Below are 18,070 nucleotides of genomic sequence, written 5' to 3' on the forward strand. Positions count from 1 at the left end.
GGGGGGCGCCGGGTCCGAGCGGAGAGCGCCGAGCCTTCGGGGGCTGCGGGGGGATCCAGCGGGACACGCACTGCCAGGTGAGCTGGGGGGGTCTGGGGGGGCACGGCGGGGCTCTGGGAGGGTGTCCCCCCCTTTGTCACCGCTCTGTCCCCCCGCGGGGCTGGGGGGTCACTCAGAGCCACCCCGGGTTGTGAGTTTTGATTGGGGGGGGTCGCGGCTGAGCACCCCCAAACCTACCCGGCAAATAAAGCAGAGCAGCCTCATTTCATCACTGAACACTCCATTTATGCACCGAAATTCACCCGAAAGCGGCGACACCCCAAACCCTCCGGGCAGAGCCCAGCCGGACCCGCACCTCCTCCTCCTCCTCCTCCTCCTCCTCCCCGCGGGGGTTCTGTCCCCCCAGACCCCCCTGGACACGCCGTCCCCAGCTCTGGCGCTGTCCCCGCGGCTCGGGGGTCCCCTCAGGGTGGGAGCAGGGGGGCGCGGGCCCCGTGGCGAGCGCTGGCCATGGGGTCGGTGCGCTGGCCCGTGCGGACGTTGAACATGGGCAGCGTGGAGAGCGGCCGGGGCACGTCCCGCCGGCCGGCCATGAGCCGCAGCTCGCGCGTGTCGCCGAGGATGGAGCCGTGGTGGAACAGCTGCAGGCTGCGGGGACAGCGCGCCATGGAGCCCGGGCCCCCCCGGGGACCCCTCGCCGGGGTCCCCGTCCCGTCACTGGGGTCAGCACAGCCGGTGTTTGGGTGTGCGCCCCAAAATTGGGAGGTTCACCTCAAAATGAGGGTCTGTACTCTGTCACTGGGGTCTGCACCCCGTCATGGGGGTCTACACCCTGTCACTGGGGTCTGCACCCCAAAATGAGGGTCTGCTCCCTGTTACTGGGGTCTGCACCCCAAAATGAGGGTCTGCACCCCATCACTGGGGTCTGCTCACCCTTCAGTGGGGTCTGAATACCATTATTGGGGTCTGCACCCCCAAAAGTGAGGGCTGAGCGTTTTTCCCTACAAAACAGAAGAAAAAAGGAAAAACCCATTATTTATGGTGAGAAGGGCTCTCATCCCCCCGGGCTGCCCCGGGGTCGCAAGAACCGGGGAAGGGACACCCGGGCCGGGGTCCCCGTGGCCCGGCAGGGTGGGGGGACCCCCCCCGACTCACACTCCCTCCCTGCGGCAGCACATGAGGTGGCCCAGGAGCAGGCAGAGCAGCGCGGCCACCGCCAGCGGCACCAGCAGCGTCACCAGGAAGGGCGACAGCAGCTCCCGGGGGGCGACATCGCCGGGGGGCTCGAAATCGCCCCCGCCCTCCAGCACCCCCGGCCCCCACTCGGGCCCCGGCGTGCGGGGGCTGGGCACGACCTGCAGCTGCAGGGGAGGGGGTTAGGAGGGGCTGGGGGGGCTGGGGACACGGGGGGACACGGGGGGACACGGGGGGACACAGAGGACACGGGGGGACACGGGGGTCTCACCAGGCTGAGGTTGCACCAGCGGATGGAGAAGTGGGGCGCGAAGGTGTCGTAGCAGGAGGCGAGGGGGCGCTGGCCGCGGTGACAGCGCGCGCGGCTCTGCGGGGACACGGCCGCCAGCAGGCACGGCGAGAAGGGGCTGTGGGAGCCCACCTGGACGTACACCCTGGGCACAGCCACCCCAAACCCGGCCCGTGAGGACAGGGCCACGCTCACCCCCGCCGCTGACCCCAAAACCCCTGCGGGGGGCCCGGGATGTCCCCGGGACCCCCCCGGCCCTGCCCGTACCCCTCCTTGCGACCCTCGATGGGCAGCGGCACGCGGCCCCCGCGGTCCAGGGCGGAGGTGACGTTGATGACGTGCAGGTCCCCGCGCTCCCAGAGCCCGGCCGAGGCCTCCAGGAACATCTCCCGCGCCGCCTCCGGCAGCAGCTCCTCCACGTCCCTGTTGCCCACCAGGAACTCGGCCTGGAACGGCGCCTCCCCCCCTGCGGGGACAGGTGGCACTCGTGGGGACACCCTGTGGCCACCGCGGGGCTATCCCGGGGGGTTTGGGGTGCTCCAGCCATACCTGGGGCAGGGGTGACACCGATGAACAGGAGAACACGGGGAACATGGGACACGGGAGAACATGGGGGGACATAGGGGACACGGGGAATGTCTCTCCACCTGTAGGGACAGGTGGCACCTGTGGGGACACCCTGTGGCCACCATAGGGCCATCTCAGGTGGTTTGGGCCACCGTGGCCATACCTGAGGTGGGGGTGACACCAATGAACAGGAGAACACGGGGAACATGGGGGACACAGGGGGACACAGGTGACACGGAGAATGTCTCCCCAGCTGCAGGGACAGGTGGCACCTGTGGGGACACCCCGTGAACACCACAGGGCCATCCCGGGGGGGTCTGGCTCTCTCCAGCCGTACCTGGGGCGGGGGTGACCCCGATGTCGAGGCGCTGGCTGGCGGTGGCGAAGGTGCGCCGGTTGTAGGCCAGCACCTGAGGGGACACAGGGGACACCTGGCATGGCCAGCCGTGCTCCGGCCGCGCTGCCGTGCCCTCCCCGAGCCCGGGCCGTACCTGGAGGCGGTGGGTGCCCAGCTCGGGGGGCAGTGGGCAGCCGTACAGGAAGCCGGGCTGGCCGGGGCCGCGCTGGGCCAAGCGCAGCCACCGCGGCAGGTCCGGCCGCTGCCACAGGTGGGCACGGAAGGTCACGGGGGCTGCGGGGACACGGCCGTGGGCACGGGCACCCCAGGCGTGGTCCCACAAAGGGATCGCCCCTGGGGGTGCTGCTCCGGGTCTGGGCTGTGACCCCAAAGAGAGGGGAGCCCTCACGGGGGAGCCCAAAGCAGAGGGAGCCCCAAAGAGGACGGATGGACAGACAGACAGCCCTGCTGGGTGGTCCTGGAGGGGGCCATTGGCCAGCGCCGCCCCTTTTACCACCCCCAGCCCCCCGGCCTGGCCCTCACCATCATCATCCTCACTGCCGCTGAAGGCCTCCAGGAAGGGCTCCCGCTCCAGCTCGTGCACGAAGATGGCCCCGGTCTCGGCGGAGAGGCGGAGGTCGGGGAGGACGTGGTGCTCGGGGACAGTGACCGGGGACACCGCCAGGGCCAGGGCTGCGGCCACACGCGGGGCTGGAGCCAGGGCTGCGACCGCGGCCCCTCCCTGCCTCAGTTTCCCCAGCGCCCACAGACCCCTGGGACTCTCAGAGGGGCAGGAAAGTGTCAAAGTGTCCCCTCAGTGCCAGGTGTCCCCGCAGTGCCAGGTGTCCCCGCAGTGCCATGTGTCCCCTCAGTGCCAGGTGTCCCCTCAGTGCCATGTGTCCCCTCAGTGCCAGGTGTCCCCAGGCAGAGCAGGAGGAGGTTTAGGGAGGATGGGGACAGGGACAGGGCAGGGGACAGGACGGGATGGGGACAAGGGCAGGATGGCCCCAGCACCCTCCCCGGCCCCGGTGTCACACAGAAGTCCCTCTCATTGTCCCCGCAGTGTCCCACCCCCGTGGCACGGGGACAGGGTGGCTTTTTTTAGCTCTGGCACGTCCCAGCCCCGTCCCCCCCGTCCTCGCCCCCTGCACCCCCTGTGTCCCCCCCACTTGGGGGTCCCCCTTCCCCTCCGCGCCCCCGGCCCGGCCGTGTCCCCCGGGGGGTGACAGGGCTGTCACTCGCCTGCCAGCACCCAGAGCCGGAGCAGCTCGGGGCCCTCCATGTCCGCGGCGCCGGGAGCGGGGCCAGCGCTGATTGACGGCGGCAGCGGGGCCGGGGGGGCCCTCGGGGGGGTCCCACAGGGGACACCCCTGCACCGCCACCTCCTGTCACCAAGGCACGGCGCTCCGGGGCTGCCCAGGGACTCCCGTGTCCCCCCGAGGTGTCCCCAGGGCGGGTTTGTCCCACTGCCCCCACTCGGGGGTAGCGGGGTGGCGGGGGGGGACACTTGGGGACACCTGGGGACAGCCGGGACCCCCCGGCATGGCCACCAGCGAGACGGGAACACGGGTGTGCGCTGCGTGGGGACGGTGACACGAGCGGAGGGCGCTGGGACAGAGGGGGTGGCAGCGACGGGGACCTGGGGGGGGCGATGGCAGCGGAAGGGGAGGGAGGGGTGGTCGTGGGGGGCCGCCCCCCCGTGTCGCGTCACGCCTCGTCACGCACAAAGGGCCGGAGGTGACACGGGCAGGGGACAGTCACACATCTGCGGGGTCCTGCTGCCCCCTCACTGTGACCGGGGGTGTCCCCTGTGTCCCGCCCCCCCCGCAGCAGGGACCCCAACACGGCCCGGGGGGTGGGGTCTGCCCCCCTCGCCCTCAGGCACCCAGTGGGAGGACCAAAAACGCAAATAATCCCCCCAAAATGTCCCTGGGGGTCACACTGTACCCCCCAGCCCGGGCCCTTGTCACCGTGTCCCCTCCTGCCAGCGCTGCAGGGATGTGCTGCACCCCCGGAGGGGTGGGGGGGACATCGGGGTCCTGCGGGGACACCGAGGGACAGCGGGGACACCGAGGGGCTTTGGGCGTGGGGAGGGGGAGCGGGGGACAAGGGGGTGAAACTGGGGGGACACAGGGACGGGAGTGGGGACACGGGGACAGAGCCGGGAGGGGCACAGGGACAGGGTGGGGGTACAAACTGGGGGGACACGGNNTGGGGACAGGGGCTCCTCAGAGCTGGGGGGTGGCACCAGCGGCGGTGCGGGCGGGGGGGGCCCCACACTGCACAGCGCGGCTGCCGGGGGGGCCCCGCCGCAGGGAGGGGAGGGGTCCGCAGGGGACGCGCGGGGGTCCCCATGGCCGGGCTGCGGCGGCGGCGGCGGCGCTGAGGCCGAAGCGCGGCTGAGGAAGAGGAAGAGCGGGCGCTGCTCAGACCCAGAGGGCTCTGCGGGCAGCGGGGCGGGCAGAGCGCGGCGGCGGCGGCGGCGGCTCCATCACCGGCGCGCAGAAAGGGGAAGAGGAGGAGGAGGAGGAGGAGGAGGAAGGAAGGAAGGCAGGAAGGAAGGAAGAAGCGCCGCGGCGGAGGGGCCCGCGGGATGGCCATGGCCTGACGGGGCCGGGGCAGCGCTGCCCCCCGGCACAGCCCCCCGGCACAGCCCCCCGCCCATGGCGCGGTAGCGGGGCCCGGGGGCAGCGGCGGCGGCGCCGGGGGGCTGCGCAGCGCGTCCCCGCACCGGAACGCCTACGAGGCCAGCATCCAGGCCCTGGCGCCCACAAAGGAGGCCGATGGCGAGGACGGCAAGAAGAGCCGCGGCAAGAAGTATGGCTCCAACGTGCATCGGATCAAGAACATGTTCCTGCAGATGGGGACGGCGCCCGGCCCCGAGGGCGCCTGCGACCTGGCCAAGGCCAAGGAGAAGCCGGTGCGCCTGTCCCTGCCCCGCGCCGGCAGCCTGGGCGACGGCGTGGACCAGGGCAGCCTCCTCAAGCTGGGCACCAGCGTCTCGGAGCGCGTCAGCCGCTTCGACTCCAAGCCCGACAAGCCCTTCTCCAAGCTGCAGGAGACCCGCAAGATCTTCGAGAGGAGCCCGCAGGAGAAGGCCACCAGCACCAAGCTGCTGCTGCGCAAGGAGCGCGCCGGCTTCCAGGACCGCAAGCTGGACGTGGTGGTGAGGTTCAACGGCAGCACCGAGTCGCTGGACAAGCTGGACGCCGACGCCGTGTCGCCCACCGTGAGCCAGCTCAGCGCCGTCTTCGAGAAGGCCGACCTGAGGAACAACCTGCACAAGGCGCAGGGCCGCGTGGCCGCGCCGCTGGGCGCCAAGGCGGTGGCCAAGCGGCCCAGGGTGTTCGCGCCTGGCACCAGGGGTGACGCCCCGGCCGACGGCCACGCCGCCCCGGCCCGTGCCCGGCCGCCCGACGAGGACAAGGCGGCGGGGAAGAGCGGGCGGCCGGCAGAGAAGGAGGCGGCCGCGCCGAGGGTGCAGGAGGTCTGCAAGATCAAGCCCGTGGAGGTGGAGGAGAGCGGAGAGGGCGAGGAGGAGGAGGAGGCGGCGGGTGAAGCGGTGCCCGCGCCCCAACCTGCCAAAGGGGACGAGGGTCCCGCGGCCCCCCGGCTGGACGGGGGCTCGGGGGCGGCCGCGGGCGAGGAGGGCGTCAAGGGCGAGCGGGCGGAGGAGGGCGATGGCTCCGAGGAGGCCAAGAAGGAGGACTTCTCCGAGGCCGACCTGGTGGACATAAGTGCCTACAGCGGGCTCGGGGAGGACTCGGGGGGCAGCGGGCTGGAGGAGGAGGAGGAGGCCGAAGGGCTGTACGAGCCCGAGTCGGGCTGCGTGGAGATCCCGGGGCTGTCCGAGGAAGAGGAGCCCGTCCCCAACCGCAAGATCCAGTTCAGCACGGCCCCCATCCAGGTGAGCCTGGCCGGGCACGGCGGCGGCTGAGCAGGGAGGGACAGAGGGCACCCAGGGTGAGGGTGCCAGGGCGAGGGGTACCCCAGGGTGAGGGATACCAGGGTGAGGGGTACCCCAGGGTGAGGGGTACCAGGATGAGGGGTACCAGGGTAAGAGATATCCCAGAATGAGGGATATCCCAGGGTGAGAGATATCCCAGAATGAGGGATATCCCAGGGTGAGAGATATCCCAGGATGAGGGGTGCCAGGGTGAGGGAGATAACCCAGGGTGAGGGGTACCAGGGTGATGGGCAGCCCAGACTGGCGTGTGTGACCCCCACACAACCACCCCTTTGGCAAGGACAGAAAACAGGGGCTGGGGGTCTGTTCCCCATGCCCTGTGCCCCCCATGGGACAGGGCTGCCTGCCTGTCCCTATCCCTGGCCCTGGCCCTGTCCCTGGCCCTGTGCTGGGGGAAGCAGGGCCAGGGCCTGGCTAATGAGCTAATTAATGAAAGGCCATGCCTGGACCCCCCAAGCCCGCTGTGATGGGGACAGGTGGCCCTGGGACCCGCTGTGGTGGGCACAGCACAGCACCCCCATCGTGCCCAGGCCGGGCCAAACCCGCTCCATATTTTGGGTGGGGATGCCCAAAATCCCCCCGGAGTGCGGGGCTGGGGCATCCCTGGGGACAGGGGCTCCTCCCTGCCGGGGGTCCCTGGGGACGAGGTGGCGATGGGGGGGATGTGCCCCCCGCCGTGTGCCCAGGCCGGTGCCCAGGACGCTTTCGGGAAGTGGAGGCAGGGGAGGAAGAGGAGGAAGGGAGGAAGGGAGGAAGGGGAAGTGCCTCGGCAGCGTGGCCGGGTGGGCGGCAGCACCCCCCGCTCCCGGCAGCGATCCTGCGGGGCTGGGGGTCTCCAGCCGGGATTGGGGGGGGGATAGAGGGGCCGTGCCGCTATTTCGGGGTGTGCCCGGATCCCCCCGGCCGCAGGAGCAGCGCTTGCTTTGTGCCGGGTTATTTTTAGAGGCCGGCCTATATTCTGGCTCTGAGTCAGAGCGGGTGGGTGGCCCCACCTGGGACGGGGACAGCCACCGTGGCCCGCCGGGGACAGGGGTGGCCGCGAGCTGGGGTGGCCGAGGGTGGCCTTGTCCCGTGGGATGAGCCAGCCCAGCCCTGGGCAAGGTGCCCTGGCCCTGGGTGGGGTTTTGGGGTGCTCTGCTCACTCCATAGATGGGATTTTGGGGTGCTCTGTTCACTCCGTAGATGGGATTTTTGGGGTGCTCTTCTCACTCCATGGATGGGGTTTTGGGATGCTCTGCTCACCCCATGAATAGGGGTTTTGGGATGCTCTGCTCAACCCAAAGCCTCTCAATTGGGGGGGGGCACGTGGGGGTGGGTGGGGGGGACACCCAGGCGTTAGAGCAGCCCAGCCCCCTGCCCGGGTGATGCTGAACCCCCCAACCCCACTGTGGGGGGTGGGCGACATTGGGGACACCCACCCAGCGCAGCACTGGGGGCACATTGCAGCCCCTTCCCCACATCCCAAATCCCCCAGGACCCCGGGACAGGGTGGGGGGCACAGCAGGGGACCCCCACAGCCCCCCAGGGACTTCCCGTGGCCAGGGGCACATGGTTCTGTCCCCTGCCCTGCTGCTCCCTGCCAGCCCCAGCTGCCACACGGCTGGGTCCGTGGGTGTCACCGCGCTTTGTCCCCTGCCACTCGGCCCTAATTCCCTTTGTGGCTGGCCTTTATCCCGTGGGTGATCCCTAATCCACTCTCCCGGCGGCACCGAGGGGCTGGGGCCCCTCCAGGGACATCTGCCAGGCCTGGCCAGCCCCTCCCCACAGCCCTCCGGGGCAGGGCATGGCACCAGCCTGGGGGCCCAGGGGGGCTTTGGGGTGTCCCCTGTCCCTGAGCCACCCTCAACCCCTTTGTCCTTCCCCAGCTCCCCCTCGCTCCGGGGTTCTCTGGCTCGGTGCCACCCCAGTGGGACCCCCACTCGTTCCTGGGGGGCACCGTGGGGTTTTGCCCCCCGGCTGAGCCCTGCCTCGTGCCCCCAGGTGTTCAGCACTTACTCCAACGAGGATTACGACCGCCGGAATGAGGACGTGGATCCCATGGCGGCCTCGGCCGAGTACGAGCTGGAGAAGAGGGTGGAGAGGCTCGACCTCTTCCCCGTGGAGCTGGAGAAAGGTGGGTCCTGCCCCCAGAGCCATCCCCGGGAGCCCCAGGGCGCCCTGGGGGTGGCAGCCCGGCAGGACACGGCTCTGTGTGCCCGCAGACTCGGAAGGGCTGGGCATCAGCATCATCGGGATGGGCGCGGGGGCCGACATGGGCCTGGAGAAGTTGGGGATCTTCGTCAAGACGGTGACGGAAGGGGGGGCGGCGCACCGGGACGGCAGGTACGGCTGGGGGCGGCGGGGCCGGGGGTGCCCCGGGGCTGGCCAGGGGCTGTGAGCCTGCCCTTGTCCCCAGGATCCAGGTGAACGACCTGATCGTGGAGGTGGACGGCACCAGCCTGGTGGGGGTCACGCAGAGCTTCGCCGCCTCCGTGCTCAGGAACACCAAGGGCCGTGTCCGGTACGAGCTGGGCTTTGGGGGGGTGGGAGCCCCAAAACCCCCCCCGGGCCGTGCTGAACCCCGGGATCCCTGCCCCACAGCCTGTCCCCACAGCGAGTCCCCCATCTCCCCCCGGAGTGCCACCCTGGTGCCCCCAAAGTGCTCCCAGCTCACCCCCAGCCCCACAGCACCCCTGAGCCCGCCGCTCCCAGGACAGCTGCAGGGCTGTCCCCAGGGTGTCCCCCCCTGAGCCGCGGTGCCCCCCAGGTTCCTGATCGGGCGGGAGAAGCCGGGCGAGCAGAGCGAGGTGGCGCAGCTGATCCAGCAGACGCTGGAGCAGGAGCGGTGGCAGCGCGAGATGATGGAGCAGCGCTACACCCAGTACACCGAGGACGACGAGGAGGTGAGGGGACAGCGCCGCGGGACACGGGCTGGGGGTGGCACTGACCCTCGGGTGCCAACCCCGCCCCGTGCCCGCCGCAGACCGGGGAGTACGCCACAGACGAGGAGGAGGAGATGAGCCCCATGTTCCCCAGCGGGGAGATGGCCATCGAGGTGTTCGAGCTGGCCGAGAACGAGGACACGCTGTCCCCCGTGGAGATGGACCCCGAGAAGCTGGTGCACAAGTTCAAGGAGGTGAGGAGGGGCTGGGAGAGGGCAGGGGGTGCCCGCCCGGGGGGCTGTGCCCACCCCGTGCCCACCCCGGCTCTCCCACAGCTCCAGATCAAGCATGCCGTGACCGAGGCTGAGATCCAGCAGCTCAAGAGGAAGGTGAGGGGGGGTCCTGCCTGCCCGGGGGTGGGGGACACCCTGACAGCTGCCCTGGCACCCTGAATGTCCTTCTCCACCTGCCCTGCCCAGGCCATTTCACGTCCTGCCATGTCCCACCTGTCACCTGGCTGTGCCATGTCCTCACTGTCCCCTGGCTGTGCCGTGTCCCACCTGTCACCTGGCTGTGCCATGTCATGCCACACTGTGCCAGGTCCCATCCCCTGGCTGTGCCATGTCCTGCCTGTCACCTGGCTGTGCCATGTCCCATCCCCTGGCTGTGCCATGTCCCATTCCCTGGCCGTGCCATGTCCCATCCCCTGGCTGTGCCGTGTCCCACCCCGCTCCCTGGCTGTGCCACACCCCGTGGTGACCCCGCTGTCCCCAGCTGCAGTGCCTGGAGCAGGAGAAGGCGCGCTGGAGGGCCGAGAAGGCCCAGCTGGAGCAGAGCGTGGAGGAGAACAAGGAGCGCATGGAGAAGCTGGAGGGGTACTGGATGGAGGCGCAGAACCTGTGCCAGGCCGTGGACGAGCACCTCAAGGAGACCCAGGCCCAGTACCAGACCCTGGAGCGCAAGTACAGCAAGGCCAAGCGGCTCATCAAGGAGTACCAGCAGAAGTGAGGGCAGCAAAGTGTCCCCTGGGGAAGGGACCTGGCCCCGGGGTGTCCCACCCCCAGCGGGCCATCCCCCGGGCCGTGGGTCCATCCCTGTCCGTGGGTCCATCCCTGTCCGTGGCTCCATCCCCACCTGTGGGTCCATCCTAGTCCATGGGTCCATCCCCATCTGTGGGTCCATCCCTGTCCCTGGGTCCATCCCTGTCCGTGGGTCCATCCCTGTCCATGGGTCCATCCGCGTCCGTGGGTCCATCCCTGTCCGTGGGTCCATCCCTGGCCGTGGGTCCATCCCTGGCCGTGGGTCCATCCTAGTCCGTGGGTCCATCCCTGTCCGTGGGTCCATCCCTGGCCATGGGTCCATCCCCATCCGTGGCTCCATCCCCACCTGTGGGTCCATCCCCATCCGTGGGTCCATCCCTGTCCATGGGTCCATCCCTGTCCGTGGGTCCATCGCTGTCCGTGTGTCCATCCCCTGGACACCAGACCCTCCCTGAGCAGACCCTGTCCCTGTGCCCTTGGTGTGGAGCCCTCGAGGGGCTCTGACCCCTCCCTGGCACCCTCTGTCCCTGGGCACGGACGTCCTTTGGGCAGGGACACATCCCTGAGGTGCCAAATCCTCCCTGGGCACCTCCTGGCTCCGGGCACAAACTTTCCCTGGCCATGGGCTCACCCCTGGGGAACCAACTCCTTCCCTTGGCCCAGACCCATCCCTGGGGTGCCAAATCCTTCTGGGCACCCTTTATCCCCTGGCAGGGACCTTCCCCGTGGCATGGATCCATCTTGGGGGTCCTGGAGCACCCTGGGACAGTGCAAGGCGTCCCTGCCCGAGGATGAGCTTTGAGCTGGGTTCCAGCCCAGCCCTGCCAGGATCCATGATCCGCGGGGCACCAGCTCCTTCTGAGCATCCCTGGGCACGGCCCCTCCTCCGGGAGCACCCGGGCACCCCAACCCGCCCGGCAGGGTCCTGCCCTGGCACCCAGAGCCCCGGGATGTCCCCTGGCTGTGGGGACGGGCACCGAGCTGCGTGTCCCCGCAGGGAGATCGAGTTCCTCAAGAAGGAGACGGCGCAGCGGCGGGTGCTGGAGGAGTCGGAGCTGGCGCACAAGGAGGAGATGGAGAAGCTGCAGGAGAAGGTGGGCACGGGGCGCCGGGACGCGGGATGTCCCTGACCCCCTGCCCGGCCCCGCCGCGCCAGCGATGGATCCCGGGGATCTGCTCGGCCGCCGGACCCCGCCGGGCGGCCCCGGAGCTCCGGACTGAGCCTCGGATCCCGCCCCGGAGCGCGGGGATCTGCTGCCACCGCGCCCTGCTCCCGGACCGCGGGGTCGCTCGGGATCGCTCGGGATCGGCTCGGGATCGGCTCGGGATCGGCTCGGGCACCCTGAGGCTCCTCCCGGGCCTGGATCCCGCTCGGGACCGCGGCGGATCTGCAGCTCTGGGGGGCCAGAGGGGTCTCCCGGGGGATCCGCGGGATCCCGGGGAGCGGCGCCGGGCGGCTCCCGTTGGGATCCCATGCTGGTCATGCTGGATCTCCCACGGGCCCCGCGGATCCCGAGGGATCCCAGAGGATCCCAAAGGATCCCGCCCGGGGGGTCACAGGGGAGGGCCGGCCCTGCCCGGCCGGGGGGCACCAGGGCACAGCGGGGAGGTCCCCAAGAGCCAGCAGAGCCCCCGCCCACCCCTCACTCAGCCACCTCCATCACCCCCAGAATGTCCCCTGGCATCCCACAGAGACTCACCCAGCACCTGCCTGCAGCCCCCTCCCCATCCCAACCATTCCCTGTGCCCCCCGTGGGCCCCCCGGTCACCCCAGTGTGTCCCCAGTGTGTCCCCCAGTCACCCCAGTATGTCCCCAGTCACCCGATGTGTCCCCAGTCACCTCTGTGTGCCCCCAGTGTGTCCCCAGTCACCCCAGTGTGTCCCCAGTCACCCCAGTGTGTTCCCAGTGTGTCCCCCAGGGACACACAGGACAATGTCCGCCCCCCAGCCCACCCTAAATGTGAGCCACGCTGGGGGGGACACTGGGAGCCCCCCCAGACCCAGCTCCTTCTCTTGGGACTCACCGGGGGGCTTTGCCCCCCCCCACGGACTCGCCCCCAGCCCCACACCGAGGTGACCCCGGGACCATCGCCATGGGGGGGACCCCGAGCGTCCCCCCCTCGCCCCTCAGTGCCACCGCCGCCGGGCAGGGGGGACCCCCGAGCCTTTGCCAACCCCGCAGGGGATGGGGGGGCACCAGCCCCACTGCCCCCCCCGGGAAGGGGGCGCTGCCTGGCACCCCTCTGTGGGGACACCCCGCTGCCCCCCGCCCCCAGCCCGGGGCTTTCGCCTTCCCCGGGCGGGGGGGCACACGGGGGTCCCAGGGGGGCGATGCTCCTCCCCCCCCCACTGTAAATACCCCCCCTCCCCCCAAAATCACAGCATTTCTCTGGGGCTCGGACACCCCCAGCCGGGCCGGGGGGGTCCCACCCTCTCGGCCGGGGGGGGATCCCCTTTAATTTTCATTTCTATTTTGCCCCCCCCGCCCCCGAGTCTCCGACAGTAACTGGATGTGGGGGCAACTGGGAGCCAGCGCTGGTTATACTGGGAAGGGGAGGCCGGGGAGCGCGAGCCCCGGGGGGGGGCCGGGGTTATTTAATCTCACACGTGTACCTGTGGGTGTATATACTATATATAATGTACCTATGTACGCACCGCTCCCGCTCTCCGCGCCCGCCGCCACCCCCGCCCCAAAGCCTCGGCCTCGCCCCCCGCCCCAAAAACGCAGCCTCGGCCTCGCCCCCCGCCTCATTCTGCCGGCGGATGGAGCGGGGGGGCACCGGGAAGGGTGGGGGGATCATTTGGGGTCACGGCAAGGAGTAGGGAGGGGTGGGGGGCACTGGGGAGCACTGGGGGGAGCCCCTGGGCTGCTGGGGACCCTGTGGCACCGCCGTGCCCGTATCCCGCCGGTCGCTGTCCCTTCAGCACCGCCCGTGTCCCTCGGTGCCCGCCGTGCCCCCGGTGCCCCCGGCGCTGTCCGTTCAGCACCCCGCCCGTGCCCGCTGTCCCCCCGGTGCCCCCCCGGTGTCCGCTCGGCTCCGGGCGGGGCAGACCCCGCCCCCGCCGCCCCCGCCGTTTCCGGGTTCCTGTGCCCCCCCCGCGGCCCCCGGCCCGGCGGGGCGGCTCGGCAGCGCCCTCCGCTCCCACCGGCCCCGCCACCGGCCCGGCCCCGCCACCGGCCCGGCGGGAGGCGAGCGGGGCCCATCAGGATGCCCCAGGAGCGCGGGTGAGTGGGGAGGGGGGGATGGGGCAGGGCGTCACCCCCGGACAGCGGCTCCGGTACAGCCTCGGTAATGCCCCAGCCCCCGGTACAGCCCCGGTAACGTCCCCGGCACTGCCCAAGCCCCCGGTACTGCCCCAGTCCCCGGTGCAGCCACAGCCCCCGGTACAACCCCGGTAACGTCCCCGGCACTGCCCAAGCCCCCGGTACAGCCACAGCCCCCGGTGCAGCCCCGGTAACGTCCCCGGCACTGCCCAAGCCCCCGGTACAGCCCCGGTACAGCCACAGCCCCGGTAACGTTCCCGGCACTGCCCAAATCCCCGGTACTGCCCCAGCCCCCGGTACAGCTCCGGTACGTTCCCGGTAGCGCCCCTCCCTCGGGACAGCCCCATCCCCTCGGTTCGACATTCCCGGTCCAGACTCGTTCCCAGTCCGGCGTTCCCGGTCCGGCCCCACCCCGGGGATCCCATTCCCGGCCCAGCCTCCCCGGTCCGGCCCCCCCGCCGGTACCGGCCCCTCCCGGGGCTGATTCCCCCCCCACCCCGATGCTGCCGAGGCCCGAGGAGCCCCCGCCCCCCCGAGACTCCCCGGGCACCGGGGGCGGGGGGTTTAACCCCTTCCTGGCCGCTCTGCAGCAGGGATCCCCACCCCCTGTCCCACGGGGCACGGGGAGGCACAGAGGGGCTGGTCCCTCCCCGAGTGTCCCCTGAGTGTCCCCAGCGCTGTCCCACCATGTCGGTCTGTCCCTCCCTGAGTGTCCCCTCTGTCCCCAGCCCTGTCCCACCATGTCGGTCTCCAAGCTGCAGGACACGGACGAGGTTTTTGGTGAGTCCTGGGGGGGGCTGCGGTGCAGAACCCCCCGAGGGGTGCGGAGCCACCCGTGGGTCCCCACCCACTCTCGGTGTCCTCCCGTGTCTGGGCTTGGGGACAGTGTGTGCTTGGGGACACAGGGATGTGCGTGGGGAAGGGGACATGGGGACACACGGGGGTGTGGGGGTGACAAAGACATGGGGACACTTCCAGGGCACACAGGAATGGCGGACGGGGGGCACAGGGGGTGACAGGGACCTGGGGACACAGCAGGGGACATGGCCCAGAGCCATCCCTCGGGGAGGTTGGGGTACAGGGGTCAGAGCAGGGTGGGGATACTGGGGGGATCCCAGTGGGACCTGGGAAAAGCATGTCCTCCCTGGGTGACAGGAACACTCTGTCCTCAGGGTCACCCACTCCTCTGTCCCCATGCTGGGCCATCTCTTTGAACACTTCTCTCTGTCCCCCTGTCCCCTGTCCTGCCCCACTGGGGTGCCCCATCCATGTCCCCAATGCTCTCCTCTCCTTGTGCCCCCTCCTGTCTTCCTGGGACCGCCCACCTGCCCTTTGACTCTCCTGCCCTGTCCCTGTCCCTCTGTCCCTTTGTCCCCTCTTCACTGGACTGGCCTTCCCTGTCTGTCCACCTGCCTCTGCTTCCCTGTCCCCTCCTCCCTGCTCATCCTTCCCTCCATCATCCATCCATCCATCATCCATCATCCATCCATCCATCATCGGATGGGGTTGGGGGATGCCATGGTGGGGGGCACGGAAGGTGGTCTAGGGGACGACCCCGGGGGGCTGTAGGGCTCTGACCCCCTGCGATGCCCCCGCAGGGCACTGAGGGCGAGGGCAGCCCCCCGGCCCCCTCGCCCTTCTCCCGCACCGATGGCTTCTCCTTCGAGCCGGGGGTGGCACGGCCGGGCCTGGGGGACCCCCCGGCCCCCACGCCCCCCCTCAGCCGCTACCGGCCCCTCACCAACACCCCGTCCCAGGAGGGGCTCTCGGGCCCCCCCGCGCCCCAGTCCAGCTCTGACAGCTCCCCTGGCTTCGCCCGCCGCGACCCCCGGCCCCGGCAGCACAGCGAAGGTGAGACCCCCCCCGAGCCCCCCAGGGACGCCTGGGGGGGACAGCGGGTGACAGCCCGGTGCCACCCCTGCAGATGACAGCCGGGACATGAGCCCCCCCTCGCCCGCCAGCCCCACCGTGGGGCTCGACAAGAAAACGCGGAGGAAGTTCTTGGATTTGGGGTGAGAGCTCGCCCTGGGCAGGGGGGAGGGCCGGGAGGGGACGGAGGGGACAAGGAGAGGGAGGGAGGGGGTCCTGATGCCCCCCACTTCAGGTCACCACCCCTGTCCCCAGGGTGACCCTGCGCCGGGCGTCCTCTGCGAAGAGCCGCAAGGAGAAGAGCAGCAACCGCCTGTCCATGGGCAGCAGGTGAGGGACTGCCCCCAGGACAGGGGGACAGCCCGGGGACAGCCTGGGAACAGCCTGGGGACAGCCCGGGGACAGCCTGGGGACACCTCCTGACACCGCTCCGTCCCCAGGGAGGCGGCGGAGGGGCCCGGCCGCCCCTCGGGGTCCCCGTTCCTGCCCTTCTCGTGGTTCTCGGACAGCGCCAGGGGCTCCGGCTCGCCCGGCCCCGCGTCCCCCGCGGGCTCCCCCCGGCACGAGGGGCTCAGCCCCGCCAAATCCGCCTCGCAGGTGAGCGCCAGGCCCGGGACCCCTGGGCTCTCAGACAGGGGGTGACACCAGCTCTGGGGACGGGGGACAATGCCCCATAGGGTCAGCTGACAGCGGGGAGAGGACTCGAAACCCCACAGGATCCGGGTGGCTTTTTAGGGGTGACAAAGCCCTGGAGAGTCAGGACAGGTATTGGGGGTGTCCAAAGCCCAAAATGGTCGGGGGGGCTTTAGGGGAATCAACGCTCTGAGGGGTCTGGCAGCCCAAGTGGGGGGCTGCAGGGGGTCGCTGAGGGCTGTGGGGTGGCTCTGGGGGTCACTGGGGGGCTTTTGGGGTCACTGGGGTTCACTCTGGGGGTCCCTGGAGTGACTCTTGGGGTCACTGGGGTAGTTCTGGGGTTCACTGGGGGCTGTGGAGTGACTCTGGGAGTCACTGGGGTGGCTCTTGGGGTCACTGGGGTGGCTCTGGAGGTCGCTGGGGGGCTGTGGGGTGGCTCTGGGGGTCCCTGGGGTGGCTCTGGGGGTCCCAGGGTGGCTCTGGGGGTCCCCAGGGTGGCTCTGGGGGTCCCCTGGGGGGCTGTGGGGTGGCTCTGGGTGTCGCTGGGGGTCCAGCCCTGCCCCTCCCTCTGCCCAGGACTCTGAGCTGAGCGAGGATTCGCCACCATCCAGCGCCAGCCCCCGCCTGCCCGGCCCCCCCAGGTGCTCGTACCCCTACCACACCCTGTCCCAGTCCTCGGACGAGGTGAGCGCGGCGCGGGGGGCGCGGGGCCGGGGGTGTCCCCCCCCCAGGTGGCCCGGGGACCCCCGGCTGACCCCCGTGCGCAGCTGCTGGAGGAGCCGGCGGGCGCGGCCGCGGGCTGGACGTGCGGCCAGGTGGGGCAGTGGCTGCAGAGCCTGGGCCTGGAGCGCTACGTGCGGGACTTCGCCGAGCGCGGCGTGGACGGGCCCCGCCTGCTGCTCCTCGACGGGGCCAAGCTCAAGGTGCGGGGCCGGGGGGGCTCCAGGGACCCCTAAAGATGGGGGGCGAGAGGTGCTGGGTCCTCCAGGGGGGGATTCCGTGGGGCAGGAAGGTCTGGGATGGGTCGGGGTGCCCCAGTTCCATGGGGCAGGAAGGTCTGGGAGGGTTCGGGGTGCCCCAATTCCATGGGGCAGGAAGGTCTGGGAGGGTTTGGGGTACCCCAATTCCATGGGGCAGGAAGGTCTGGGAGGGTTTGGGGTACCCCAATTCCGTGGGGCAGGAAGGTCTGGGAGGGTTTGGGGTACCCCAATTCCATGGGGCAGGAAGGTCTGGGAGGGTTTGGGGTACCCCAATTCCATGGGGCAGGAAGGTCTGGGAGGGTTCAGCCCCAAAGGGGGTCTCCACGGGTATCCAAACCCCGCTGTCCGAGCTGGCCGCTCCACGGGGCAGGAGGCTCGGGGTATCCCAAGGGACGGACGGGCGGTTCTGGGACCCCCAAGGCTGTCGGGGGAGGGTCCCGGGGGGCTGCCCCCGGGGCAGGGGGCGCGGGGGGCGCTGGCCAGCCCGCGGTGCCGCAGGCGCTGGGCGTGGGCAGCTCGCAGGACCGCGCGGTGCTCAAGCGGCGGCTGAAGGAGCTGAGCCTGGCGGCCGAGCGGCAGCGCAAGGCCCGCGACAAGGCGGAAAAGCAGCGCGAGAAGCAGAGGAAGAAGGAGCAGGAGCAGCGGCGGAGCTGAACGCGGGGGTCCCCGCACCCCCTCCCCACCCACAGCCCCCCGGGGACACGGGGCACGGCCGAGGGACAGCGGCTCCCCCCGCGCCCCTTTCCGGAGGGCGCTTGGGCACCCCCAGCCCGTCCTGTCACCCCCACCTGTCACCACCCCACCCCGCACCGCTGGCACAGGAGGGGACAGGGCGTGGCCCGACCCCCTCCCCACAAGGGCACCCCCAAATCGGGGGCGGGGAGTGAACCCCGGCCCCCCTCCCAGCCCCAAACGTGGCCCCCCGAGGCCACCCCAGGAAATAAAAGGGTATCAAGGGCCAGTGCAAAGCAGAGTGGCAGTGTCACCTCACTGTGGGCACACAGCAGCTCCCCAGGCTCCATGTCCCCAGCTGCCACCCCCAGGCTGAAGCCTCAGCCCCCTCGCAAG

The 18,070-nt window shown here is 70.8% G+C and overlaps 2 protein-coding genes across 2 annotated transcripts; one reads left to right on the forward strand and one right to left on the reverse strand.

The window, feature by feature from the left end:
* Positions 1 to 263: 263 nt before the first annotated feature.
* SGCA (sarcoglycan alpha) lies at positions 264 to 3,778 on the reverse strand. The gene is made up of 8 exons (XM_039700614.1): positions 3,630 to 3,778; positions 2,931 to 3,080; positions 2,542 to 2,681; positions 2,388 to 2,460; positions 1,751 to 1,949; positions 1,466 to 1,628; positions 1,156 to 1,361; positions 264 to 693 (listed from the first exon to the last, which is right to left on the reverse strand). Exons 1-8 carry the CDS (start codon positions 3,667 to 3,669, stop codon positions 465 to 467), a joined length of 1,200 nt encoding a protein of 399 aa, XP_039556548.1. The 5' UTR covers positions 3,670 to 3,778; the 3' UTR covers positions 264 to 464.
* Positions 3,779 to 4,038: 260 nt separating this feature from the next.
* LOC120498181 (neurabin-2-like) lies at positions 4,039 to 17,954 on the forward strand. The gene is made up of 18 exons (XM_039700608.1): positions 4,039 to 4,124; positions 5,028 to 6,294; positions 8,335 to 8,467; positions 8,556 to 8,676; positions 8,750 to 8,854; positions 9,101 to 9,236; positions 9,317 to 9,469; positions 9,551 to 9,604; positions 9,990 to 10,219; positions 11,253 to 11,349; positions 13,181 to 13,481; positions 15,096 to 15,371; positions 15,445 to 15,532; positions 15,645 to 15,719; positions 15,830 to 15,986; positions 16,599 to 16,706; positions 16,790 to 16,945; positions 17,501 to 17,954. The coding sequence occupies exons 1-18, from the start codon at positions 4,039 to 4,041 to the stop codon at positions 17,654 to 17,656; spliced, it is 3,699 nt and encodes a 1,232-aa protein (XP_039556542.1). The 3' UTR covers positions 17,657 to 17,954.
* The last annotated feature ends 116 nt before the right edge of the window (positions 17,955 to 18,070 follow it).

This window comes from Passer montanus, unplaced genomic scaffold (assembly GCF_014805655.1).
Source record: "Passer montanus isolate IOZ18808 unplaced genomic scaffold, ASM1480565v1 scaffold142, whole genome shotgun sequence".
NCBI lineage: Eukaryota > Metazoa > Chordata > Aves > Passeriformes > Passeridae > Passer > Passer montanus.

Coding starts and splice junctions, on each gene's coding strand:
- SGCA (XM_039700614.1), bottom strand. CDS start 3,669: ATGGAGGGCCCCGAGCTGCTCCGGCTCTGGGTGCTGGCAG. Junction 1,362..1,465: donor GCTGGTGCAACCTCAGCCTG/GTGAGACCCCCG, acceptor CCTCCCCTGCAG/CTGCAGGTCGTGCCCAGCCC. Junction 694..1,155: donor TGCTGCCGCAGGGAGGGAGT/GTGAGTCGGGGG, acceptor GACCCCGGCGAG/GGGTCCCCGGGGGGGCCCGG.
- LOC120498181 (XM_039700608.1), top strand. CDS start 4,039: ATGGCAGCGGAAGGGGAGGGAGGGGTGGTCGTGGGGGGCCGCCCCCCC. Junction 4,125..5,027: donor TCACGCACAAAGGGCCGGAG/GTGACACGGGCA, acceptor CCCCCGGCACAG/CCCCCCGGCACAGCCCCCCG. Junction 16,946..17,500: donor TCGACGGGGCCAAGCTCAAG/GTGCGGGGCCGG, acceptor GCGGTGCCGCAG/GCGCTGGGCGTGGGCAGCTC.